The sequence below is a fragment of the Trichechus manatus genome, unplaced genomic scaffold (genome assembly GCF_000243295.1).
Source record: "Trichechus manatus latirostris isolate Lorelei unplaced genomic scaffold, TriManLat1.0 scaffold00159, whole genome shotgun sequence".
Taxonomy (NCBI): Eukaryota; Metazoa; Chordata; class Mammalia; order Sirenia; family Trichechidae; genus Trichechus; species Trichechus manatus.
The window spans coordinates 446011-468422 of record NW_004444095.1 but is presented as its reverse complement, the minus strand read 5'-3'; the positions used below and the strand labels follow the sequence as shown (position 1 = coordinate 468422).

At 41.7% G+C, this 22412-nt stretch overlaps 1 protein-coding gene across 2 annotated transcripts in view; it reads right to left on the bottom strand.

Annotated features, from left to right (window-relative positions):
• Window positions 1–11228, bottom strand: part of GK (glycerol kinase) — a 72608-nt gene extending 61380 nt beyond the window's left edge. The window contains exons 1-2 of one of the 2 annotated variants that reach the window (XM_004386232.3): window positions 11044–11228; window positions 244–317 (exon numbers count right to left, since the gene is read on the bottom strand). In XM_004386232.3, coding sequence (XP_004386289.1) covers window positions 244–317; window positions 11044–11121 — 152 coding nt within the window. In that variant the 5' untranslated portion in view covers window positions 11122–11228. The remainder of the gene's footprint in view (window positions 1–243; window positions 318–11043) is intronic. The other variant, XM_004386231.3, reaches the window with a different exon arrangement.
• Between the last annotated feature and the right edge of the window lie 11184 nt (window positions 11229–22412).

Sequence of the window (22412 nt, the reverse complement as noted above, 5' to 3'; positions counted from 1 at the left end):
TCTTTCGCTTTATTACTTTATCATCTCTTCCTTTTCTGTCGCTGCATTTCTAAGCCATCAATTACCTACATGTTTTTACTGAGTTCCAAAAGTTATTGCTTCTTTCCTTGGCTAATAATATCTACCCCTCAAGTCTCCTCAGGAAAGTGTTTTGCCAAGTTTACTTTACAAATCCACAGGGCAGGTGGGGTGAGATGAACTATTAACATGGGGTATCTTCACATACTAAAAAAGGAAACATACCCTTCTCTTGGGAACTCTTGTTTTATTTCCACTTGATGATGACTAAGTAGTTCAGCTGTTTTTGAATTGAACACCTGAAAAACATATTGCAATATTACGGTAAAATGCAGGTAGATATCACAGAGGTTTAAAGTTATTCAGTTCTTATTCATTGATATAAAAGTTCAATCAGATGACATGCCATTGAAGATACTCTAGTTTCTCCTCAGAGAATCATAAAAGTTATAGGGGGCGTTTAGAAATAGTAACCTTTCTTTTAGATAAACAGAAACCTATTGAGGATGAACCTAAATTAAGAGGCAATTCTTTAGTCCCTAAAAAAAAAAAAAAAAGACTCCAGATGTAGGAAAGTTAATATATCAACCAATTAACAGCACTGATTTCTTTCAGAGAATAGGAAGAAGAATAAAAGAAATCTGGTAAAATGCTGATAATAATGGCCTACAGTTCTAGTCTTCATTCATCTGGGATGTGGAGACAGAAGGAGTCACAGATGCTCAGGCAGGGAAGCGCACGGTGTAAATTCCTTTGAAAGGAAGTTCAGCAATGTATCTAGCTCTTCCGTTGTTGTTGTTGTTGTTGTTGTTGTTGTTAGGTGCCAGCTGAGTCAACTTCGACTCATAGCGACCCTAATGGACAGAGTAGAAATGCCGCATAGGGTTTTCTAGGCTGTAATCTTTACGGGAACAGACCATGAGGTCTTTCTCCCATGGAGTCAGAGCGGAGCCACTGGGTAGGTTTGAACCGTCAACCTTTTGGTTAGCAGCAGCTGAGCACTTAACAGTTGCACCACCAGGGCTCCTTCCAGCTTTTATAAGAGATAAGTAGAACATTATCAGGAGCTGGAAAAGTGTATACTGGCCCCACCCAGAGCCTCTGGCATACTTGCTCTGTGACATACTTGTCATGAGTTGCTGATCTTTGATATAAAACCTTAACACTAATGGATCAAAGCTAATGAAGAAGTGCTGTACAATCCTCCATAATTTTACTACTACTAAAATAACACTTTTTAAAACTTAGCAACATGTTTTCACATATATTCTGCTTTTCAACTAGTAGTACCTATACTTGGGTACCAAAGTACTTACTCTTTCAGAGTAAGAATCCATATTTTAATCATAACTGACTACCCATATCACTGTAATTACAGCAGTTGAGTCACTTCCAATTAGTTAAGAAAGTGTTTCCATGCCTAGGTTTCCTGTGGGAGAAAATTACCTGCTCAAAGTAGACTAAGAAAAGAGAAAGTAATAAAGAAAACGTACTTGGGTTGTCACCCCACCACACACACACCTCCTTTTCTGGAGGAAATGATAAACATGATGAAAGCAGGAGGACAAATTCTCAAGTCCTTTGAGGAGATAAAATATTTTTCGAGTTAAAGGTTGATTTGACACGTCATAAGTGGAAGACACTTGGCAGAACCCCATGTAATATCCTGGTAATTTACAACTTAGCATTAGAGTATGTTTCTAGGATGTCAGCTCCATCAGGTCAGAGACCTTTGTCCTCTTATTTGCTGATGTAACCCTAGGACCTAGAATAGTGCTTGGCAAAGAGTCAATGCTCAATAAATATTTGTAGAATGTCTGAAAAAAATATTGTCTATCAGGTACTTTGTTTCATATACTTTGGACATGTTATCAGGAGGGATCAGTTCCTGGAGAAGGACATCATGCTTGGTAAAGTAGAGGGTCACTGAAAAAGAGGAAGACCCTCAAGGAGATGGACTGACAGAGTCTGCAACAATGGGCTCAAGCATAACAACGATTATGAGGATGGCACAGGACCGGACAGTGTTTCGTTCTGTTGTGCATACGGTCGCTATGAGTCAGAACCAACTGGACGGCACCTAACAACAACAACAATCAGGTAATTATTAGGAGAAAAATGATCAAATAAAATGAGAAACTGCTATGTGGCAGAAAAACTCTACTAGGAAACCACAGTTGCATTATTATTATTCATATTACTGCTGCCCTCAGGGCCTACTCTCAAATTCGCAAAGTACTCTTGGGATGAGAAACAAGGTGTCCCTTTTTGCTGACTAAAATCATACAGACCTCAAAAGCAGACCTATGAGGCTGTGAATGGGGTGGGATCCCTCTTCCATCATCTCTTAGCTTCATTTAACTAGGCAAACTTCAGGACCCTCATGCTGAAAATGGATTTACCGGCCTTTGGAGCAGGCTGTTATTATTGCTGTGTGCCATCAGTTGATTCCAACTGATAGTGACCCTAAACGACAGAGTAGAACTGCCCCATAGGGTTTCCTAGGCAGTTAAGCACTTGACTGCTAACTGATAGGTCAGTGGTTCGAACCCACCAGCGACTCCACAGGAGAAAGATGTGGCAGTCTGCTTCAATAAGGATTTACAGCCTTGGAAGCCCTATGGGGCAGTTCTACTCTGTCCTGTTGGGTCGCTATGAGTTGGAATCGAGCCAGTAACAACTGGTTTGGTTTTTGGTAATCTGTACGGGAGCAGATCGCCAGATCTTTTCTCCCGCATAGCCGATGGGTGGGTTCGAACCACTGACATTTCAGTTAGCAGCTGAGCACTTAACTATTGCACCACCAGGGCTCCTTGGAACAGTATACTGCCACCGAAAAGGAAAGGATTTTGGTAAATTCTATTTGCCATATTAGAGCATGAAGCCATTCCATCACACAGCTTTGAACATAACAGGATGGAGCCTGGACATCCCTACTTCCTTAAAACACACACACACACGCATGCACAACCAAATGCACAACCAAATGCATTGTCGTGGAGTCGATTCCGACTCATAGCAACCCTATAGGACAAAGTAGAACTGCCCCATAGTTTCCAAGGAGCAGCCAGTGGATTTGAACTGCTGACCTTTTGTTTAGCAGCCAAGCTCTTTAACCACTTCACCACCAGGGCTCCACTTCCTTAGAACACTAAAATTTAAAAGATTAACATCACCTTTAAGTGTTTGGAGTCTCACCCTGTGCACCCCACTCAAGTTTGTGGGACATTCTTTAGATTTAATATTTTTGGAATCTGCAACTTTCTAAAGCAGCATAGTCCAACAGAAATATAATGGAAACCACAAATGCAAGTCACATATGTAATTTAAAATTTACTCATAAAAGAAACACTAAAAAGAAACAGGTGAAATTAAGTTTAATATATTTTTAACCCAATATATCTAAAAATATTATCATTTCAACATGTGATCAATATACAAATTATTACTGAGATACTTTACATTCTTTTTCTGGGTACTAAATCTTTGAAATCTGGTATCTATTTTACACTTACAGTTCATCTCAATTCGGACTGGCTACATTTCAAGTGATCAATAGCCAGATGTGGCTGATAGCCAAATGTGGATAGTATAGCTCTAAAGTCTCATTTTTTCCCCCACATATCTAGGTTCTGCTGAAGAATCAAATGACTCCTCTTGGCCAACTATTTGTCTGCAGGTGGACAAATGTACAAAGAAGGTTAATGATGTTTCCACAAAACTCTACAGCTGGATGGTAACTAACTCCTCATAAGCACATATTTCCCAGTAGCAAGAATGTTTGTCTGTTCTTTTCAAGTAGATTTCAAAAGCCATTGTCAATCATAGAGAGCAGTGGTTGCATAGTTTGCTTTATAAAATGTCGAGCATGGTTAGTTGTTCAAAAATCATTTGATACCAATGGAGAAACACCACAGAATTACAGATGTGCCTCATCTTTTCCCTACTTTTCAAGGCTAAAATTCACCAAACTTAAAGGTCAGTTAAACCTTCTGATACACAACAGCATAGAAATTATCTTTAAGAAATTAAAAGCACTATTTGAATACGTGATGACCCCATGGGAGCTAAAAGAGATCCTAGAGATCCTCTGGCCCAGTCATTTTCAAAATGTGCTCCCTCCAGCTCCAGGGCCCTTCTGAAGCCAGGAAGGAGGGCAGGGAGTTCCAGCTAAGCCTCTGGACCACGCTCTACCTTAGATTTAAGGTTTTATTGACTTTAGCTGTGGGATCCTAGTGGTACAGTGGTTAAAGCCCTTGGCTGCTAACCAAAAGGTCGGCAGTTCGAACCCACCTGCTGCTCCACTGGAGAAAGATGTGGTAGTCTGCTTCCATAAAGATTTACAGCCTTGGAAACCCTATGGGGCAGCCTGTCCTACAGGGTCTCTATGAGTTGGAATCGACTAAACTGCAGTGGGTTTTTGGTTTTGTCTTCAGCTTCCAGATTTTAAGTCTTCCAGAAAAAAGTTCAACAGTGGAGTTTCAAGGCAAAAGCAAACAAACATAAACAGCAACACAAACTGAAAACATGGCCCTAAGGCAATGCTCTCTCATCTTTACAAAATGAGATGCAAGACATTAGATAAAATTGACAAACAGGACTAAACTCTGGGTTTTCTGAATACCAATTCAGTGCTTGTCTGCTAATCATACTAATAAGTGGTTTTTCAATCCTCCATTAAGTGGCACCGAATACAAAGAAGTGAATACAAAGCAAATACTAAGATGTGAACACAACACAAAGAAGCAAATACTAAGACGTGAATACAAAGAAGCAAATTGCGAAGGGCTCTCAGAAGAGATAACTAACTTCTAAACAAAGACTGAAAGGTGAACAGAAGTGAGCCCAGCTGGGACAGGAAATGGGGCGGGGGGAGGGTGTACAATGCTGGCTATTGCAGAGAATGGATTAGAGGGAGGTTTGGCTGAGGCAGGAGTCCCTAGGTGTCCCAACTACTAGCTGAAAGGCTTGTGGTTGTAACCCACCCAGAGGGGTCTCGGAAGCTAGGCCCAGAGATCTGCTTCTGAAAGAGCACAGCCTTGAAAACGCTATAGAGCAGTTCTACTCTGCAATCATAGGGTCGTCACAAGTCGGAATCATCTTGAAGGCAACCAATAACAGCCTGAGGTTGGTGGTTCAGTGGTAGAATTCTTGCCTTCCATGTGGGAGACAGGATTCGATTCCCGGCCAGTGCACCTCATGCACAGCCCCCATCATCTGTCAGTGGAGGCCTGCGTGTTGCTATGATGCTGTGCATGCGGTAGCCATGAGTCAACAACAGGCTGAAGCAGGCAGAGCAGCTGCTATGTGTCTGCAGTGATCCAGGTGAGACACACCAGAGGGTGTCACTAGGAGGTAGTAGCAGTAGAGGTTGAGAGAAGTCAAGTGCATGTGTTGAAAAATATTTCATTTAGGAGGTATAAGCAATAAGATACATCAAGGGATTGAACAGGGAGGAATGATGGAAAAAGAGAACAGTCAAGGATGGCGGGTTACAGGTTACTGCAAGTGGGTAGGCAGCATTTCTAAGAAAAGGAATAGAGTAGGGCAGGAATTTGGGTTAAGGAAGGGATAATGAAGAGTGCAAATTTCATTTTAGATTAGATTATGTATGTTTAAGGTGCGGCTCAGGCATATAAATGGAAACATCCAGCAGTTAGAAGCTTTAATAATTCAGGTCATAAACTTAAAGAAAGATATCTGCTCTGAGAATTTCATAATTTCACGTGGACCAGAAAGGCAAATGAGAATGACATGCTCGGTATAGTGCAGAGACAAAAAGCACAGGCCTTGGTGCCACACACGGGCCCTGTCCGTGCCAGCTAGTTGACTTCAGTCATAGTGCTTAACTTTTCTGAGCCTTGGCTTTTCCATCTGTAAAAGGATTAAATAAAATAATTCATGGAAAGTACTGAGCACAGTGCAGGCACACAGTATGCACCCAAATGATGTTATCAGTAGCGTTGCTGCTGGTGCTGCAGCTGCTACTACTATTGCTACTACTTTTATTACAACAGCTATTACTACTACCACCACGACCACCAGCAGTTAAGTGATATTATTAGGATTATAAATCACCAGTTCTATATTCATCTCTAATGCAAATCATCTCAATTCCAGCCTAATTTTTTTAGGGGGGGCAATTAAAAACTGAAGAAACCTATGTTTTGCTGTGTATATTCTCAACAACAAAATAAAAAAAAAAAACAACCACCTCAGGAACAAGGACAGTTAACGTAGGAAAATAATTTAGCACAGTACAGGCACATAGTATACACCCAAAAGACGTTACCACTATTGCTGCTGCTACTACTACTTCTGCTACTTATTATTACCTGTAAGAGATAGAAATAGAATTAGAAGTCACCAGTTCTATATTCACTTAGATGCCTAAATCATGACTCAATTTTAGATTTGGGGGAGTGGGATATTTAAAATCAGAAAAAACAAGGAAAAGTGGCTTTATAAAAAAAAAGTTTAAAAAATAACTTTCTGAAACAATGCATGCATTCTCTCTCCTAAGGGGAATAGTGTAGAGATGAAATGCTCTCCTTATTAAATAACTGTCCTGTAACTCATCCTATGACTAATTCAGCCATCCCATCGTAAACGGGCACATTTCATTTCCCTCCCCAAGGGATCTCCCCACTGGCCTACTCTCTTAGGCCACACTAAACTTTACTATGTGATAAGACATTTTTCAGGAAGGCCACACTAAACTTTACTATGTGATAAGATGTTATTCAGGAATGCCAACTCCTTCTGGAGAACTCTCCTTGACACTATCTAAATGTGAATGACCTAAAATAAAAATACTAGCTACAAATACGCTACATTGCAAATTTAACCCAAAAAGGCACAATGGCATCTTCCAACAAGCCACAGAAGTAAAGAAGAAATAGCAAATGGCACTGTATTTTTCTTAGAAATGAAATTATTAAATAGCATATACATACGCCTGTAATTCAGCTATAGTCGCAGAATTCAACTTTTCCCAAGATCCTGCAAGTTTCACCTAGGAAGGCGGGACCATTCCTGTTCTAATCCAAGAGTTCTTCCTAGTCAACACATCTGAGTCCTGCAGGCCCCTCTCTCCTGATCTCTATTCATGTAATGAGCTTCTACCTCATGCCAGATGCTGTGTTAGGCTTTGGGGAAGAAAAAAGACACTGTTCTGTCCCTCAAGGAGCTCACACTGAAAACTCTTAACACTTACACTTGGGAGAGACAAGAGGACGAGAGGGTGGCAACTCAGTTAAGAACATGTACATGCCACTTGTGTAATGCGATGGGCAAGAAAACAAGCCAACTTAGTGAAAAAACAAAAACAAAAGAATCACAACTATAGTTACCATCATAAAAGAGTAACCTCATTCCAGCTACGAGCCAAATTAGTTTGACCAAATTTACTGTTCATTAGTCCCTGGCTCATAATGGGTGCTTAATAAATATGTGTTGAAAAAATAAATGAAACAGGAAATCCATCCATAAACCTATGAGATCTCTAAGTATGATGAGACAACTGGGGCCAAGGCAATGTTTCCTGCCAAAATAAGTACAGAACTACAATTCTAGTCATTCTTCATATATGCTGGAATGGTTACGCAATCATTATCCACGGTGACTATATCTGAGCCCTGCCCTGGACCCACTGAACCTGAGTCATGAGATGATCATAACCAACAGTACTGATTCAAAGCCAACAGTTGTGAAACCAATTTGTGAGTATTTGTGTGTGTGTGTGAGAGAGAGGGAGAAGATTCAGTTGTGACCATAACCAGAACTGACACTCGATTAGTAGGTGGGTAGGTGACCTTCCCCGTCGTCCTCCCATCTCCCACTCACAGTACTCCAGGTGGCTAGGGAATAGAAGGCAGTAAGTAGTTAAGACAGACTTGAATCCAGGTTCCACCAGTTACTGTGTGACCTTGGGCACAATACTTAGCTTCAGTCTAATACCTGTGTAAAAGGAGCTTAACAATACTATCTACATCGGAGTTGTCATACGGATTAAATAACATAATGCCGGAAAAGTCCTCAATACAGTACCTGACACATTTCAAGCCTTTGTTTTTTTTAACATTCAACTTAGTGAAAAAAAAAGTTACCAAACTGAAGAGTGAAGTTGACTGTTCAAGCTGAAACCTTGGTCTTCTAAAGAAGTGGCCCCTCCTTAAAAGCTGTTATACTAATTCTCTTTCCAAGAAGTTCCTACTCTGCAATCTGAGTAGCCATGTGCCAATCTCAGTTCACTTTCCTATTAAACAAGCTGGAAATTTTCCTTTAGTACAAAGCATACGCGTAGGGTTCCCAAGATTACTTCTTTGACAACTTGAAGAAGAAATGGACATGTCCTAAAATTACAGGTCTACCAGTAAAATAGAAGAGGTGAAATAATCAAACATACTCAGGTCAGAAAGTTTCAAGATTTTTTGGCAAGGTAAGAAAAATAACTTCAGTTCCCCCATTAAAGAGAAATAAAATCTATTCGAGAAACATTGACTTTTAGTAAGAGATGGCAGTTGAGCCACTACTTCAAGAAGCAGATAATGAGGATATGGAGAGAGGCATTCCCCTTGGATGAAAGAGCACTAATAAAGAAATCTTGGGTCCTCTATGGGAGAAAACTAATATTGCTAGCAGAGAAAAAGGGAGAAGAAAACTTGGAGAGGTTACTGGTCTTGTGAAAGTTTAGCTAAATAAGCAAATTTAATGAAACTGGTCAGGAAACTATTTAAATACCGTTAGCCTTATAAGCTTCCTTATAACAGTTCTTATCCACTATAGTCTTTCCAGAGAAGGTAATCAATTCTTTTGAGTCATAATTACAATGTGCAACAATATGACTGAATAACTCCTGGGAATACCTTGTGATTAAAGCACTTATTCAGCAAATCTGTTAACTACATTTTGCAGGGAATGGTTTAACAACCTCTTTTCTTATAAGCAAAGTGGGGAAAAACTTGCTAAACCATTCCCAAGTTTTTCTGTACTTTGCACAAGATCTCTAAGTCTTTTATCCACCTCTGAAGAATTCTCTCATAGTTCTTTCTCAAGAAGCACAGTCAACTTTATTGATCAACTTTTATATATCACTCTATCACAGCAGGATGGGAATCTTCTGAATTTACACCTTAGCTTACTCATTGAGATCATACCAAATAGAATCCAGTAAACAGAACCCAATTTTTGAAGGCTCATGCTATTCATGTTACACACTGAACAGCTGAAAGTGATTAACAGGAAGGTGTTAAATTACTTCCCCATCGATGTAGAAAGTTGCTTATTGGGCAAATAGAATTTGAGGGACCAGTGACAACCTGCAGTGGATAAAGAAAATTGCTGGGCTACATGGACAGCAATAGTGAAGAGTTAAAGTAAAGACAAGCATAGTAAGGCTGGCTCCTAAAAAGCAAGCCTACAAAGTTATGAAATATTCTACCCACTTTCATATAGAGCAAAGGTTGTAAACTTGAGAACAATTGGTTTAGCTCCTACAGTGCTTTGTGAACTAGTTGCCAACATTCAAGAAGTGGGAGAGTTCACTGAAAACTAGACTACCAGTGGTTCTTACAGAATCTGTAGTATCTGTTCATTAGAATACAGCATGGGCCTGAGTTCCTGCCTGGCAACTATTGGCTTGGGCGTGCTTTCTAGTCTGCCACCCCTCCCCTCCTTCTACCTGCCTGGCCCCTGCAGGCATTTGCATTGGCAATTGTTCATGTAAATTTAAGACAAAGTGAAACCTGCCCTGAGCTACAAAAGATAAAACAAGGCAAGAAGAGATGGTGGGACCATGTCTTGGCAGCTCAAACCAGTGTAATACATTAAATAAGAATCAAACTAAAATTGGACCGAAAACTTCTCATTTTAGACAAGAGAGACAGGTGTCAGGATCAAAGCACAAAACAGTATTTAGTCAAGTGGTCAGCTAAACAAGACTTTGAATATATATATATACATATATATATATATATGCGTGTATATATATGCATGTATTATGTATAGTATTGTATATAATGCATATATATTGTGTATACACACACATACATATATACCCAAAAAATGATTTAAGGTAAAGAAGTGAAGAGGGAGCTAAATAATCACTAAATATTTATATTAACATACCAGGTTAGTCAAATGGCCATCGAAAGCACGGGCTCTTACCGACAATTACTCATTTAAATGACTTTTAAATTACCTTACCGAACTCAGTGCTAGATCACTTTAGCAGCAAGTTTCTAAATGCACAAAACAAATCAATCACCAGAGAGTCACTAAGTGGACACTTACACAGCACTCCGTTACGGTAAAACTCTGTCATATGTGGCAAATAACATGACAAACATAATCTCCTGGTTACATTATGCTATAAACTGCGGAGACCACAACTATCGGTTTGTAATAGGTAAAGTATCAAAACTGAAATTCGCGAGTCTGCGAAATTAAAGATTCTGGCAAAAGCAGTGTAGTGTGACCGTTTCCTAATTTGTTCTGCCATCCCCTTAGCATTCTACCTTCTGTAATTTCTGTGGGAAGAGGATGACAACGCATCATCACGCTAATACTTTATTTCTTCTACTGCTCCGAAGGACGTTGTGTTAGGCTACCACTGCCGTGACACAGCTTTCCCCCCATCCAAGGACGTCCTGCGCCCCGCAGGCCAAATGTTCCTGGGAAGACCGCAGTAGCGGTCAATGTGGCCACCTGTCCCAAGCTATAAGCGGCCGCTCTGCGTGGATGCTCCCTTTGGCGGAGGAATCTCCCCCATTATTAGGTGACCCGAAGCCACCACGGAGGCCGGGTTGGCTCAGGTCAGCCTCTCGGGTCGCGAGAGACTGAGGTCCCCCAGGCCCAAGAGGGGCAGCCCCAATGTGGCAGGTCCCGCTTCGGGGCCGGCGGCCTTATTCCCTTGCCCAGCGGCCGGGGCCGGGGGAGGAGCGGGATGGGGACGCTCACCCAGCCCCGCCGTCTCCCGGCTACCGCCCCGGCTCAGCGCTTTCTTAGATGTCGCCCCGGGCTCACCAAAAAGCGCGTGGAGCTGGTGCCCTGATCCACTGCCCCTACCAAAGGCCCCAAAACTGCTTTTCTCGCGGCTGCCATGAAATCAGCTTCGGATCGGCGGGCTACCGCGGCCGGTTTCCCAGGTGACGGCGGCGGGCAGGGGGAGGGGCGGGCGGCGAGAGAGCGTGAGGCGGCGCGGTACGGCTGAACGCTCAACCGCTCCGAGCGGCCCCTTTACCCGCGCGGCGCCTTCTCACCCCGCCCCTCCGGCCCAGGCCCCGCCCCCAAACGCGGTCCTCCCAGCTCCGGAGGCGTGGCTGAGGGGGGCGCTGTCCGCTGAAACGGCCAATGAGCGAGTGCGGAAAGAGGCAGCTGTTCCGACAATGATGGCAGAGACGTCACAGGGGCGGGCACTGGGCGGGGCGGAGGTGGAGGCCCGCGCGGACAGGTCACGTGGGGGGCCGGCGACCCGGCAGCGGCGCCAGCCGGCGGCGGGGGCGGGGGTGTGGGCGGAGCTGGGTGCGGCCTATTGGATGGCGCGCTGCTGGCCTGCGGCTTGGGCATATCCCCACCCGCGCCCTGGGGCTCGCGCCGGCGGCTGCTTCCTGGAGTGGAAAACTGCTTGTTCTCTCTGGTGGGCAGTGCAGCGTACGCGTGAGTCGTTGTGTGGTCCTACCTGGCTCAACCTTCCAGCGCTTCCCATGCCTCACCCACCTCCCCGCACCTCGCCCATGTTAGTAATGATAGTAATAACCCCTTTCACAGAGATTGACCCCATGGTGGCGTCACCTTTGTAGGGACGAGGAACACAGAAGTTCTTTCGGTTTAGCATTTAAGGGAAGCGCTCAAAATCAAACATTCCAGATCACTTAGTTGACCATCCTGGAGAAAGCGTCAGGCCCCTCCGTGTCCTAATGCACCCTTGCTCCTCGCTTGACCTTAACTCTGGTCTCTCCTCCCCCACACGCCATTTCCTCTCCCTCCATTAACTGCTCTGGACCTCAAAGGGAGAGAAAAGGGACTCTGTCACTTGACCTTGAACCTATCTTGCCAGGTTTCATTTGGGTCAAGGACTTTCAAACTTTTGACCAAGACCCACAGTGACAAATAGTTTACAAAACACCTCGGGGCGTGAATGCATGTGTGTGTGTAATACATATTATAATTATGTTTATGATATATAGAAATACATTTATATATTTATATATATTGAAAAAATTTTTCCAAAATAATATTTATCCTTCCAGGCTATGCATTCTGTATTTTTTATTCTATTGCATATCATTTTTAAAATGCTGGTTGAAAATCATAAAACTGATTTTGTAAGTGACCATTCTATCAATTTCAAAAGCGCTTTACTATTCCCACCCTGTCATTTCCTACCATCCCTTTCAGTCTCTTTTTCTTCGGTGTTCTGGAATATCATTTAAAATTTTTCCTCTCTTTCCTTACTCTGCACTGCTTCACTTGTCCATCTGTGTGTTTATACTTCTGCCACGCTTATTCTGAAAGTAGATTTTCCTAAGTGCTGTCTGGAAATTAGATTCTGGTGTTCCAGATGAGATGCTGGACTTGACAACTGTTAATTAACTTCCTTGGTTTAGCATAGGAGTGAAGATGGATCAATAGTTCTGAATTTCCTGGAAGAGGAAAATAGACAGATAGGCATATAGTAGGCAAATGTAAAGGAACAAGGCCAACTTGCTAAAAATTGTGAAAGGTATTAATTGTATGAATGATGGAGGTAAAGATTTCCTTGACTCTAGAATGCAGTAAAAAGAAAGCCACCACACCTACAACATCGATCCATTAAAAAAAAAAAAAATCCTTGGCCATGTTTGAACTTTCACACACTTTTGACACTCAGATTTTACCAGGACAGCAAATTATTTGTTTAGCAGTGTAGTGGGATCAGATATCAGACATTTCAGAATCAGTAGGGTTAGATGTACATGAGAGATTCCTACACGTATTGATCCTGTGTTTCCCACAACAGTCTGTATTCTGCATCCTCATTCGTTCACCAAAACAAAACTGAAAAGCCAGAATGTTATTTGAGCTTGCAGTAGGCATACACATTTAAGCTCCCTCTTAAATACTAGGGAAGGTCAAGGGGAAGGGTTGTAAACGGAAGCGCTCAGCTACCTCAACTCCGCACCCCAAATATCTACTCCGAACTCTCATAAGTCCATTTTCTCTTATCCTTTTGAAATTACTCCCTTTTGCCTGCCCTTTCCCACCCTTTCAAGCCCCAGCTGCAGTCTGAAAACTTATCTATATAAATGTCAAAATCGACCACTAAATAGTTTGATTCCCTTTTTCAGACTATCATTGACAGAGTTGGAAGTAACAATGAGACATTTGAAGCCCAGAGAGCGTAAGTGACTTCTCTGAGACCACCTAGCCGCCTGTGGCAGGACCAGAACAAGGATTTCCACCTCCTGACATCAAGCCTGGTGCCCTCTTACAGCAGCCTGAGGGAATGGAAGCTGACAGAAATCGGGAAGGGAAATGGAAGAGAACGAAGAAGGTAGCTATGATCTGTTGCAGTGTTCGAAAGAAAATAAATGAATAAAGATCCTGCCATTAAAGAACCAGGATCCTGGTCCTCCCTGATCTCCAGATTCTGATGGCAAACAGTGGGAAAAACATTGGATTGGAAAGCCAAAGACCTGGGACTGATCTTGGCCCTGCCATTCAACACTTTATCTCTGTGACCTTGAGTAACTTACTTCCTCCCGTGGCTTCCTTGTGGTCATTTTTAAAATAGGGAAAATGTCACCAATGTGCATGGGTTAATGCAAGACTTAAATGACATCATGTCGGTGAAAGCACTCTACAAGCAGCACACTCTACAAGCAGCACGGTTAGCCACAAAGGACAAGATACAATCTTGCTGGCAGGTCTGTTACCACCAAAGAAACCCAGAGAGGAAGACCAAGGTCCTTAATTCAAATGATTTAAGTATTTTGAGTCTTCAAAAGCTCACTGTGATGATTTCTGACTGGTAGAGCAGGAAATCAATGTTAATCCCCCTTGGAGACTCTCTAGGTATTTCACTCATTCCTCCACTAGTTTTTCCTGTTCTTTGTTAAATTACATGGAATTCATATAAGCAGAAGGCCTACATTTCTCTAGAGAATCTTCTTTTCCCCCCACTAATGCTTCTTGGTCTTTTCCTATTTGCCTGAAAAGAAGCATCATTTTTGCCCTAGTAGCTGAAAGGTTGGCAGTTCGAACCCACCCATAGGCTCCTTGGGAGACAGGCATGGTGATCTGCTTCTGAAAGGTCACAGCCTTGAAAACCCTATGAGCAGTTCTACTCTGCACACAAGGGGTCACCATGAGTTGAGTAGGAAGGGACCCAGTAGCAACTAACAACAACAGTCTGTTAGGAAAGCTTGTTGTTAGCTACCAGGAAGTTGGCCCACCCTTCCCTTAATCCCCCTTTATTATTCTAATGTTACTTGAATATGGATTGATATGCATATGGAAAGCCTAACATGCAAAGTTAGTGCTGGAATGGATTACCATAAACAGCACAGGCACTCATTTTATGGGTTTGGGATGATTTAGGCAGATACATGAAGTGATTTGTCCAAGGTAACAGAGGGAGTTAAAGACAGATTAAGAATTTAAATACAATTTTTGAATTAAAAAAAAAAAGAATTTAAATAGTTAATAAAAATAGAAAAATTAGAAGACCCCTCCAGCCTGTTCACAAACTGGAAAATCCAACCACATGCATGTTACTAATCTAAGTTGTAATTTACCTAAGATTATGTATCACTTTATGCAGTGTTGCAGTTGTAACAGGGTTAGGCTATGACAGTGACTTACTAAAACTCAGGTTTCTGGGCCCCTGCCCCAGAGTTTCTGGTCTAATAGGTGAGGTCTGAAAATTTGCATTTCTAACAAGTTCCCAGGAGTTGCTGATTCTGCTGGTCCGGGAAACCCTATGGAGCAGTTCTACTCTGTATACACGGGATCGCCATGAGTCAGCATCAACTCCACCGCAACTAACAGCAACAGTGTCTGGCATAATACTTGGATGATAGTGGGTGTTCCATAAGTGACTGTGTCCAATGAATGAATGAAGGTGGTAAACTGTTACACAGGTGACTCTTAACGAATCATGCCTTCTGGTATTAATGTCCTTGTGTTGTGCCCTCCCACATTGACCCTGGGCTTGGGCCATGTGACTTGCATGGCCAATGAAATATGCAAGCATGATGCAAGCAGAGACTTGATAAGAGCTTGTTCAGAATTGGGTCTTTTCCCCTCTGAACCCAGGTACCATGCTATAAGAAAGCAGATCTAACCTGCTGGTAGATGAGAGGGCACGTGTGGAGGAAAACGAAAGCACTCCAGCTGACCATCACCAACCTCCAGATATGTGAATGAAATCATCTTGGATATTTCAGGCCTAGCTTAGCTCTCAGCTGTACACAGCCATTGAATGAGTGACCCAGTTGAATGAGTGGCTTTAGCCAAATCCACATAGAGCAGAAAAACCACCAGCTTAGTGCAACTAGTCCACAGAATCATGAAAAATAAGAAGTGGTTATTGTTTTAAGCCATCTGCTTTTGGAAGCATTTATTACACGGTAATAAATAAGTGCAAGCATCAGTAAATTTTGGTGTGATCCCTATTCCTCACAGAATTTAATTATTGGCCTTGTTTACTCACAACCAAGGCACTAGCCCTTTTGGAAAAATAAAAATATGAGCATCCAGAAGGTTTCTCATTTTCCAAACACATTTGGAAAATTTGGAAGTGGTGCAAGTTGAGAGGTTTTTAATTTGTTCAAAACCCGTTCCTGACAAGATCTGGGTAGGGATAATACTGGAATGCTCTTGAGGTCTTGGTAAAGGCAAGGTGGTGCTGACGGTGGGACCATTGCTCACTTTGACTGTTTTTATTTCCTTCCTTCAACCTCCCTTTGGCTTTCCAGTCTCATGTTTCTCTTATTTTCCTCATGCTTTCTCTTGTGTGTGCTTGTTTGTCCTATCTTTCGCTTTTTCTATGCCAACCCTCAAGTCTCCAGTGGCTAATGGAAGAGAAATAAAGATCTATGTTCCTTTCAGAGCTTCCAACCGGTTCCTTCCAGTTGCATTTCTAACAAGTTCCTGGGTGATGCTAAAGCACTGGTTAGGGACCAATTTTGAGAACCACTAGTAGAGCAGTGGTTCTCAAAATTTATTAAACGCAAGAATCACCTGGAGATCTTGTTAAAACGTAGATTCTGATTCAGTATATCTGGGGTGGAAATACAAAATCTCAGCAGGGGTTTGAACTAGAATGAACCGGTTCAAAGCCCTAATTCCTTTTTATTTTCTGCCTTTTGCCACTGTATATAGAGAAGTAAAAAATATGGATACTGATAAAAATAAAACCTAAGTAACCACTATTATGTTCACTGTCTGCATTGCATTCATAGTTGTGATGCACTGACTTTCCAAGTGTTCAATTCACATATTCACATCATACAAAGAAATATATATAAATACATATAAACCCATTGCTGTCAAGTCAATTCTGACTCATAGCAACCATACAGGACAGAGTAGAACTGCCCCATAGGGTATCCAAGGCTGTAACCTTTACAGAAGCAGACTGCCACATCATTCTCCCACGGAGTGGCTGGTAGGTTTGAACCACCAACCTTTTGGTTCTCAGCCCAGTGCTTAATCACTGCACCACCAGGGCTCCCTGACAAGTCACATAGTAGGCACCAAATATATGTTAAATGAATGAATGAATAAAGGAAATTCACTAATCTCAACGAGATTGCAGTCATTCATTTGCTGACATAGCAAACAAATGTGTTATTAAAAAGAAAAGGTAACTTTATACTTTGTTTAGGTTCCATATTTAAACTTCATTAGGCAAAAAATGGAAGTAAAATGTATTCTTTATCATTCAATAATAGCATATATGGAAAGAGGAACTGATGATCTTAACTGAAATATATTCATTGTGTTTTTAATGGGAAACTCAGCTCTTTTAAAACATTCCACTGAGATCATATTTGTCTTTTGGGACATTTCTACTTTGTGAAGGGACATATGGATTTCATTTTTATTAACTAGAGGATTGGAAAGAACTTTCCAGATTGTCTAGCTCAACTGCCTTTACTAGAGATGAAGATAATAAAGGCAAAAATCTGGGTAACTTGTTCAAGGCCACTCAAATGCATGAAATTGGTCACCAGGTGACGAGATGCCCATGGGTATCTTGTCGTGAATTTATCGCTATTACTGAAGAAAAGAACTCAAAGTATAAGCCAGCCTACAATGAATCAAGAGTACTATTTTCCCAAAGATATTGTACACGTATAAACATTATATGTATAAATAATTGAGCCATCACTGAAAAAAATGTGGCCTTATTTCAGAGAGCTCTTTCCTGCCATACTTTCTATACTCTATTTTCCCAAGGCTCCATTCCACATCGTTATACATGGATCCTAGGTCCTCATCTCTGTCATGAACCCCTCTATGTTGGAGACCGAGGGATTAAAATCTGTAGAAATAGTTTTGATAGAATTGGATGGTTTTGTCTTCTCCTTCTCCTCAGCTGATGACACCTTCCTGGGTGTTCATTATCTTAGCTGACATCCGTGACTGTTGACCATATTGCTTGCGTTGGTATATTTCCTTGCTTACAATAAAATCAATTTTATTAGAATTCTTTTTAGTGGTATTTAAAGAAGTTTTTTAATTTAATAATTTTTAAAAACTAAGGAAATTTAAAGTATTTTGTAAGCTTGGTTCAACATGAAATCACTAACCATGAAGACTAGAATTTTTTCTCCATTTTAAAACAGTTGGTCCTCAAATCCTTGCTACTCAGTAGGACAATTTTAAGTATACTTTGTATTTAAACTTTCAAATACACCTTAACTTATCCACCCTCCCTCATGTCCTTTCCCCTAATTGTTGGTTAATGACACTACAGTCTACAAATGGAAATTTTGTCTTTTGTAGTTTGTGTCTGGCTGCCTGGAAATGATTGTGATGTCACAATCAGTTGGTTTGCAGTTAGGCAACCTAGCAAGAGGAACCTAGTTAAAGGAGAAATAACTTCTGTTTGTAAATGAGTATTTGTACAATGTGGAAACCATAAATTCATATGACTCTCCCCTCATAACTCCCTCATCTTCGGAATGGGATGATATGACATTAAAGATACATAAAGAGCTTATTAAAGAGTACTCGCTTTAATGTAGTGTCTATGTTTTTGCCTAACTTCATGCTTTGGGTTGCCTGCATATTTTCACAAGTGACAGAGTCCATATTGTGTTAAGCATTGGAGATCTTTAGTCTGCCAATCTCTCACTTATATGGACACCCAGACTGGCACGTATGTTCAAGAATAGGGAACAGAGTAACCACTTTTAACCTATGATTCAGAGCAACGTGGTTATGAGGCATAAAGGAACAAGTCCCATGTCAAGTAACTGTCTGGTACCTTCTGCAATACCCCCTGGTGAAGAGTTTTACAGGATGTGTACGTGTTGAGTGGGAGGTAAGGTATAGTTTTGATGACAAAACAAACAATTTAGACATAAGACCTGCAGGTTAGTCAGTTTCGTGTTTGCTGGTGCTGGGAAGCCTCTGAGAACTGAGTCTACCCTCCCTATTTTTTTTTCTCTTGAGACTCTCTTCTGAAACCCTTTCAGTATCTGTTCTGTTTTCCTGCTTCACTCTGAATACCAGTTTAGTCTGTTGATTCATTAGGTTGCGCAGGGCTCAGAGTGACACGCGTCTCAGTCCCCAAGTCTAGGAGACTCCATCCCTTACTGATCTGATTAGCTAAACCTATCTGCCTACTGCCTATAAGTGAGCTTCCATTTACTCAAGTGATTATCCCTGATCAGGTCAGCAGTGGTGTCATCGGATAGATGGGGTGGGCAAGAAGTCTTTATGCATCTGCTGGTTGGCTGGAGTTGTGCTGATCTAGGCTGGGCTCAGCTAGGTATGCTACTTCTGGCTGTGGCAGCTGATGTGGCCCTTTTTCTCATTGCAGGTTGTGTATTGGGTAGGGTGGCTCTGTTCCATGTGTATTCTCCTCTTCCTTGGAGCAATGAGATAGCCAGAACATGTTCTTCTCATGATGATGGCAAAAGGGCAAGAGAACAACTGGAAACATGCAAAGCCTATTAAGGACTAGGCTCAAAATGGTCACACTGACACTTCCACCCATATATCATTTGCCAAAGTTATATGGCCAAGCCCAAAACCAAGTGGCAGAGAAATATATTTCACCCATGATAAGACCATGGCAATTGTCTAGATGCAGGTAGGGGTGAAGAATTGGGGCCAGTAATGCAATCTATTACACCATCCCCCTTTTCATGTCCTGATATGCTCATCTTTGGACCACCAGAGATGGTAGTGATGGTGGCTGATGGTGGCTAATGGTGGAGAGCTGGAATTGGTGGGTCTAGGGGCTAAGGGAACTAGTCTATAGGAATGGCTTCTAAGATTGTCAAAATGACAGGATTTAAAGGGGCATGGTGGATATGGGCTTTTTTTGGATCAATACTATTATTCCAGGAGATTCATTATAGTGCCATAACTATAATCTCTAGCCATGAGATGGCCCCACAGTAGAGAGGGACCAGACAGATGGTGGTTCTGGGCAGAGCTGAACTCTCTGGAGTGAGAAAACTGCTGTACACATCAGGAAGCCAACACAAATATACAGTCATATACCAGACCAATATGGTAGAGATTAGAGGCAAGGCGTCAGCATGACAGGCAAGCAGTGGCCCAAGGCTAAGAAGGCAAGACTGCTTCAGAGCCCAGAATGTCCACTTTGGTCAGTCTTGGCTCAGGCCAGAGATGCAAGGTTATTAAAAGTCCTCAGGGCCTGCTAGAAAAAAAACATAGACTGATTCTGCTCCCACCTCACTTACCTGTCCACATTTATCCATTTTCCAAGAACCAGTTCAATCCCCATTCTGTCCATGTCTATAGCAGCTCACAGTGCTTTTTCTGTCTTGTAACCAACCCCCACACACCATTCCACTTGTCTAAATGACCCAGTTGGCAATTTATTGTGTTCCCCCTTGTCTATTTATTTAATTTGTCATGTGTAGGCCATGTGAAAATTATATAACTTCTTAAAAATAAAATTCAGCACAAGCCCCTGCTTGTGTGGTTCTGGTTGATCTTGATTATTTAAGGAGTGGAAATCAGGGCCACTAAGTCAGAAGACTCGGTAAGTGAAAGCTGATGGTAGGAGGAAGAGGCAGTAAAAGCACGTCATGGGCAGAGGCTTACTCTGATAGTACCAGGAGAAGTTCCTAATGCAAGCTAGTTAATAGTGGCGGAAAAGAGGTGGTGGCCTGTCTGTAAGTTACAAGAAATAGGGGAGGAGCTCTCTCCCTCCGAACACTCTGGGGAGAAAATGGACATAGACTGAGCAGCAGTGTGAACTGTTTAAACTTCCTCATCTCTGAATTCAGGGTAAACTCCTGTTTACCTTTCCACCCTCATTTCCTACAGCTTTTCCACCTGTACTCTGCCAACTGGCAACAAGGGGCTTTCCATTCCCCAAAGACATCCAGCTCTTTCCTCTTCTGTGCCTTTCGTATGCTGTTTATCTAGGATGCTGTCTTTCCAATTTCTGCCTATCAAATTATTCTCATCCTTCGAGGTCTATCTCCAGTTCCGCTTCTCCCATGATGGATCCCTAAGCAAATATGATGTGTTCCTACGTTAATCCCCACTGTTCATCTCATAGTCTGCCTTGTATTATCATTTTCTCTGTACTTGCTTTATCCATTCTTTCCCTCCTCTGCCCCTCTGTAATAGTTATCTACTGGGTGCCTTACATTTTATCTGGCAACTCTATTTAGATGTATGCTCTCAAAGTTCCTGCTCTCAAAAGACTCCAGTTGGTCTAGAGGGGGAGGCAGACAGGTAAATGGGAATGACAGCATGTAGGAAACACTAATCAGAAGTAAGCATCAATGGTATAGAAGCCTCTAAGAAGGGAACTCTAACCAGCCTTTTAGAGTCTGAATCCTGAGGGTAAAGAGTAGAAGCCATTTCAGGAGATGCAACATGTGCAAAGGTCCTGGGGTTATTTACAAATTGCTGTAAGGGGCAATACATTAAATATTCATGCTTCAATCTTGGTAAATTAATAACCCAAGTCTATAAATTATATAAGCACATTCACATTTGTTTTAGCTTCTGGCAACCTTCAATTAGCCTTCATTAATCCCAGTTTGGAGCCCTGGTGGTGCAGAGATTAAGAGTTACAGCTGCTAACCGAAAGGTTGGCAGTTCGAATCCACTGGCCACCCATGGAAAACTCTATGGGGCAGTTCTACTCTGTCCCATAGGGTCACTATGAGTCGAAATTGACTGGACAGCAACGGGTTTGGTTTGGCTTGATCCCAGTTTACAAATGAGGAAACCAAGGCTGAGGGTTTCAATGATTTATTGGAGTCAATCAAATTCAAAGTGGCAGACTAAGGATGACAACATAGGTTTTCTGATGCCAAAGTCGTGCTCTTTCCACTATATCTGCCTCTCAGATCTGGTTTTCCTGGTAGGAGAGAACTGAGCAAAAGGTCAAAGGAGAGACTACTGGAGAAAAGAGTTAGGAGCTAGATGATGAATGATATGACCGTCACAGTTTTTGCCCAAGGCTAACTCTGCTTAATAAAGCATACAAAATCCAATGTCTACTAGGTAGATCAGAGTGCCTTACTCCTTTCCAATGGACACTTCTTTATTTTCAATGGCTGACATTGCCATTCACATCAGGTAATAAAGGGGGATGAGGGGGCAGGATGACTTCTAACCTATTTAAAGTAATATGTCCCTGTAGTGATGGTAGCCAAAAGGAATGTCATAACACGGCATGTCTAAAGAATTGGCTTGGAGTTGAACAAGTCACCTGACTGAAATTCTAACCTCAGTATCAGTGACACCCCAATCGTGTGCTTTTTTTTAAAAAAAAAAAAAAAACACTAGGATATCGCCACATTCTAACTCAAAACAAAATTAGCTTCATTTCATTTCCACTTAGAAAATACACACATGTCATATAAAACATTTAGGAGTGGTAATAAGGGTTTTGTAAAATCTAACAACGCTGCCCCAACGCCAAAAAATCTAGTCTCTATAGAGACCAGCACTGCCACCCTCAGTAAGAGGTGGAAATTGCAATTATCAAGAAAGACTATTGTATCCTTAAATTAAATGTAAATTGCTCCTCTAATTAACAGCCTCCAATGACGGAATATTTGTGTTGGAACAAATCTTGATGATCATTGCTTAACCTCTATGTTAAAAATTAGATCAAGAGACATTTGGTGACTTCGTCAAGTAACATTTCTTTGGGATTTTCATATACATTATGTCAT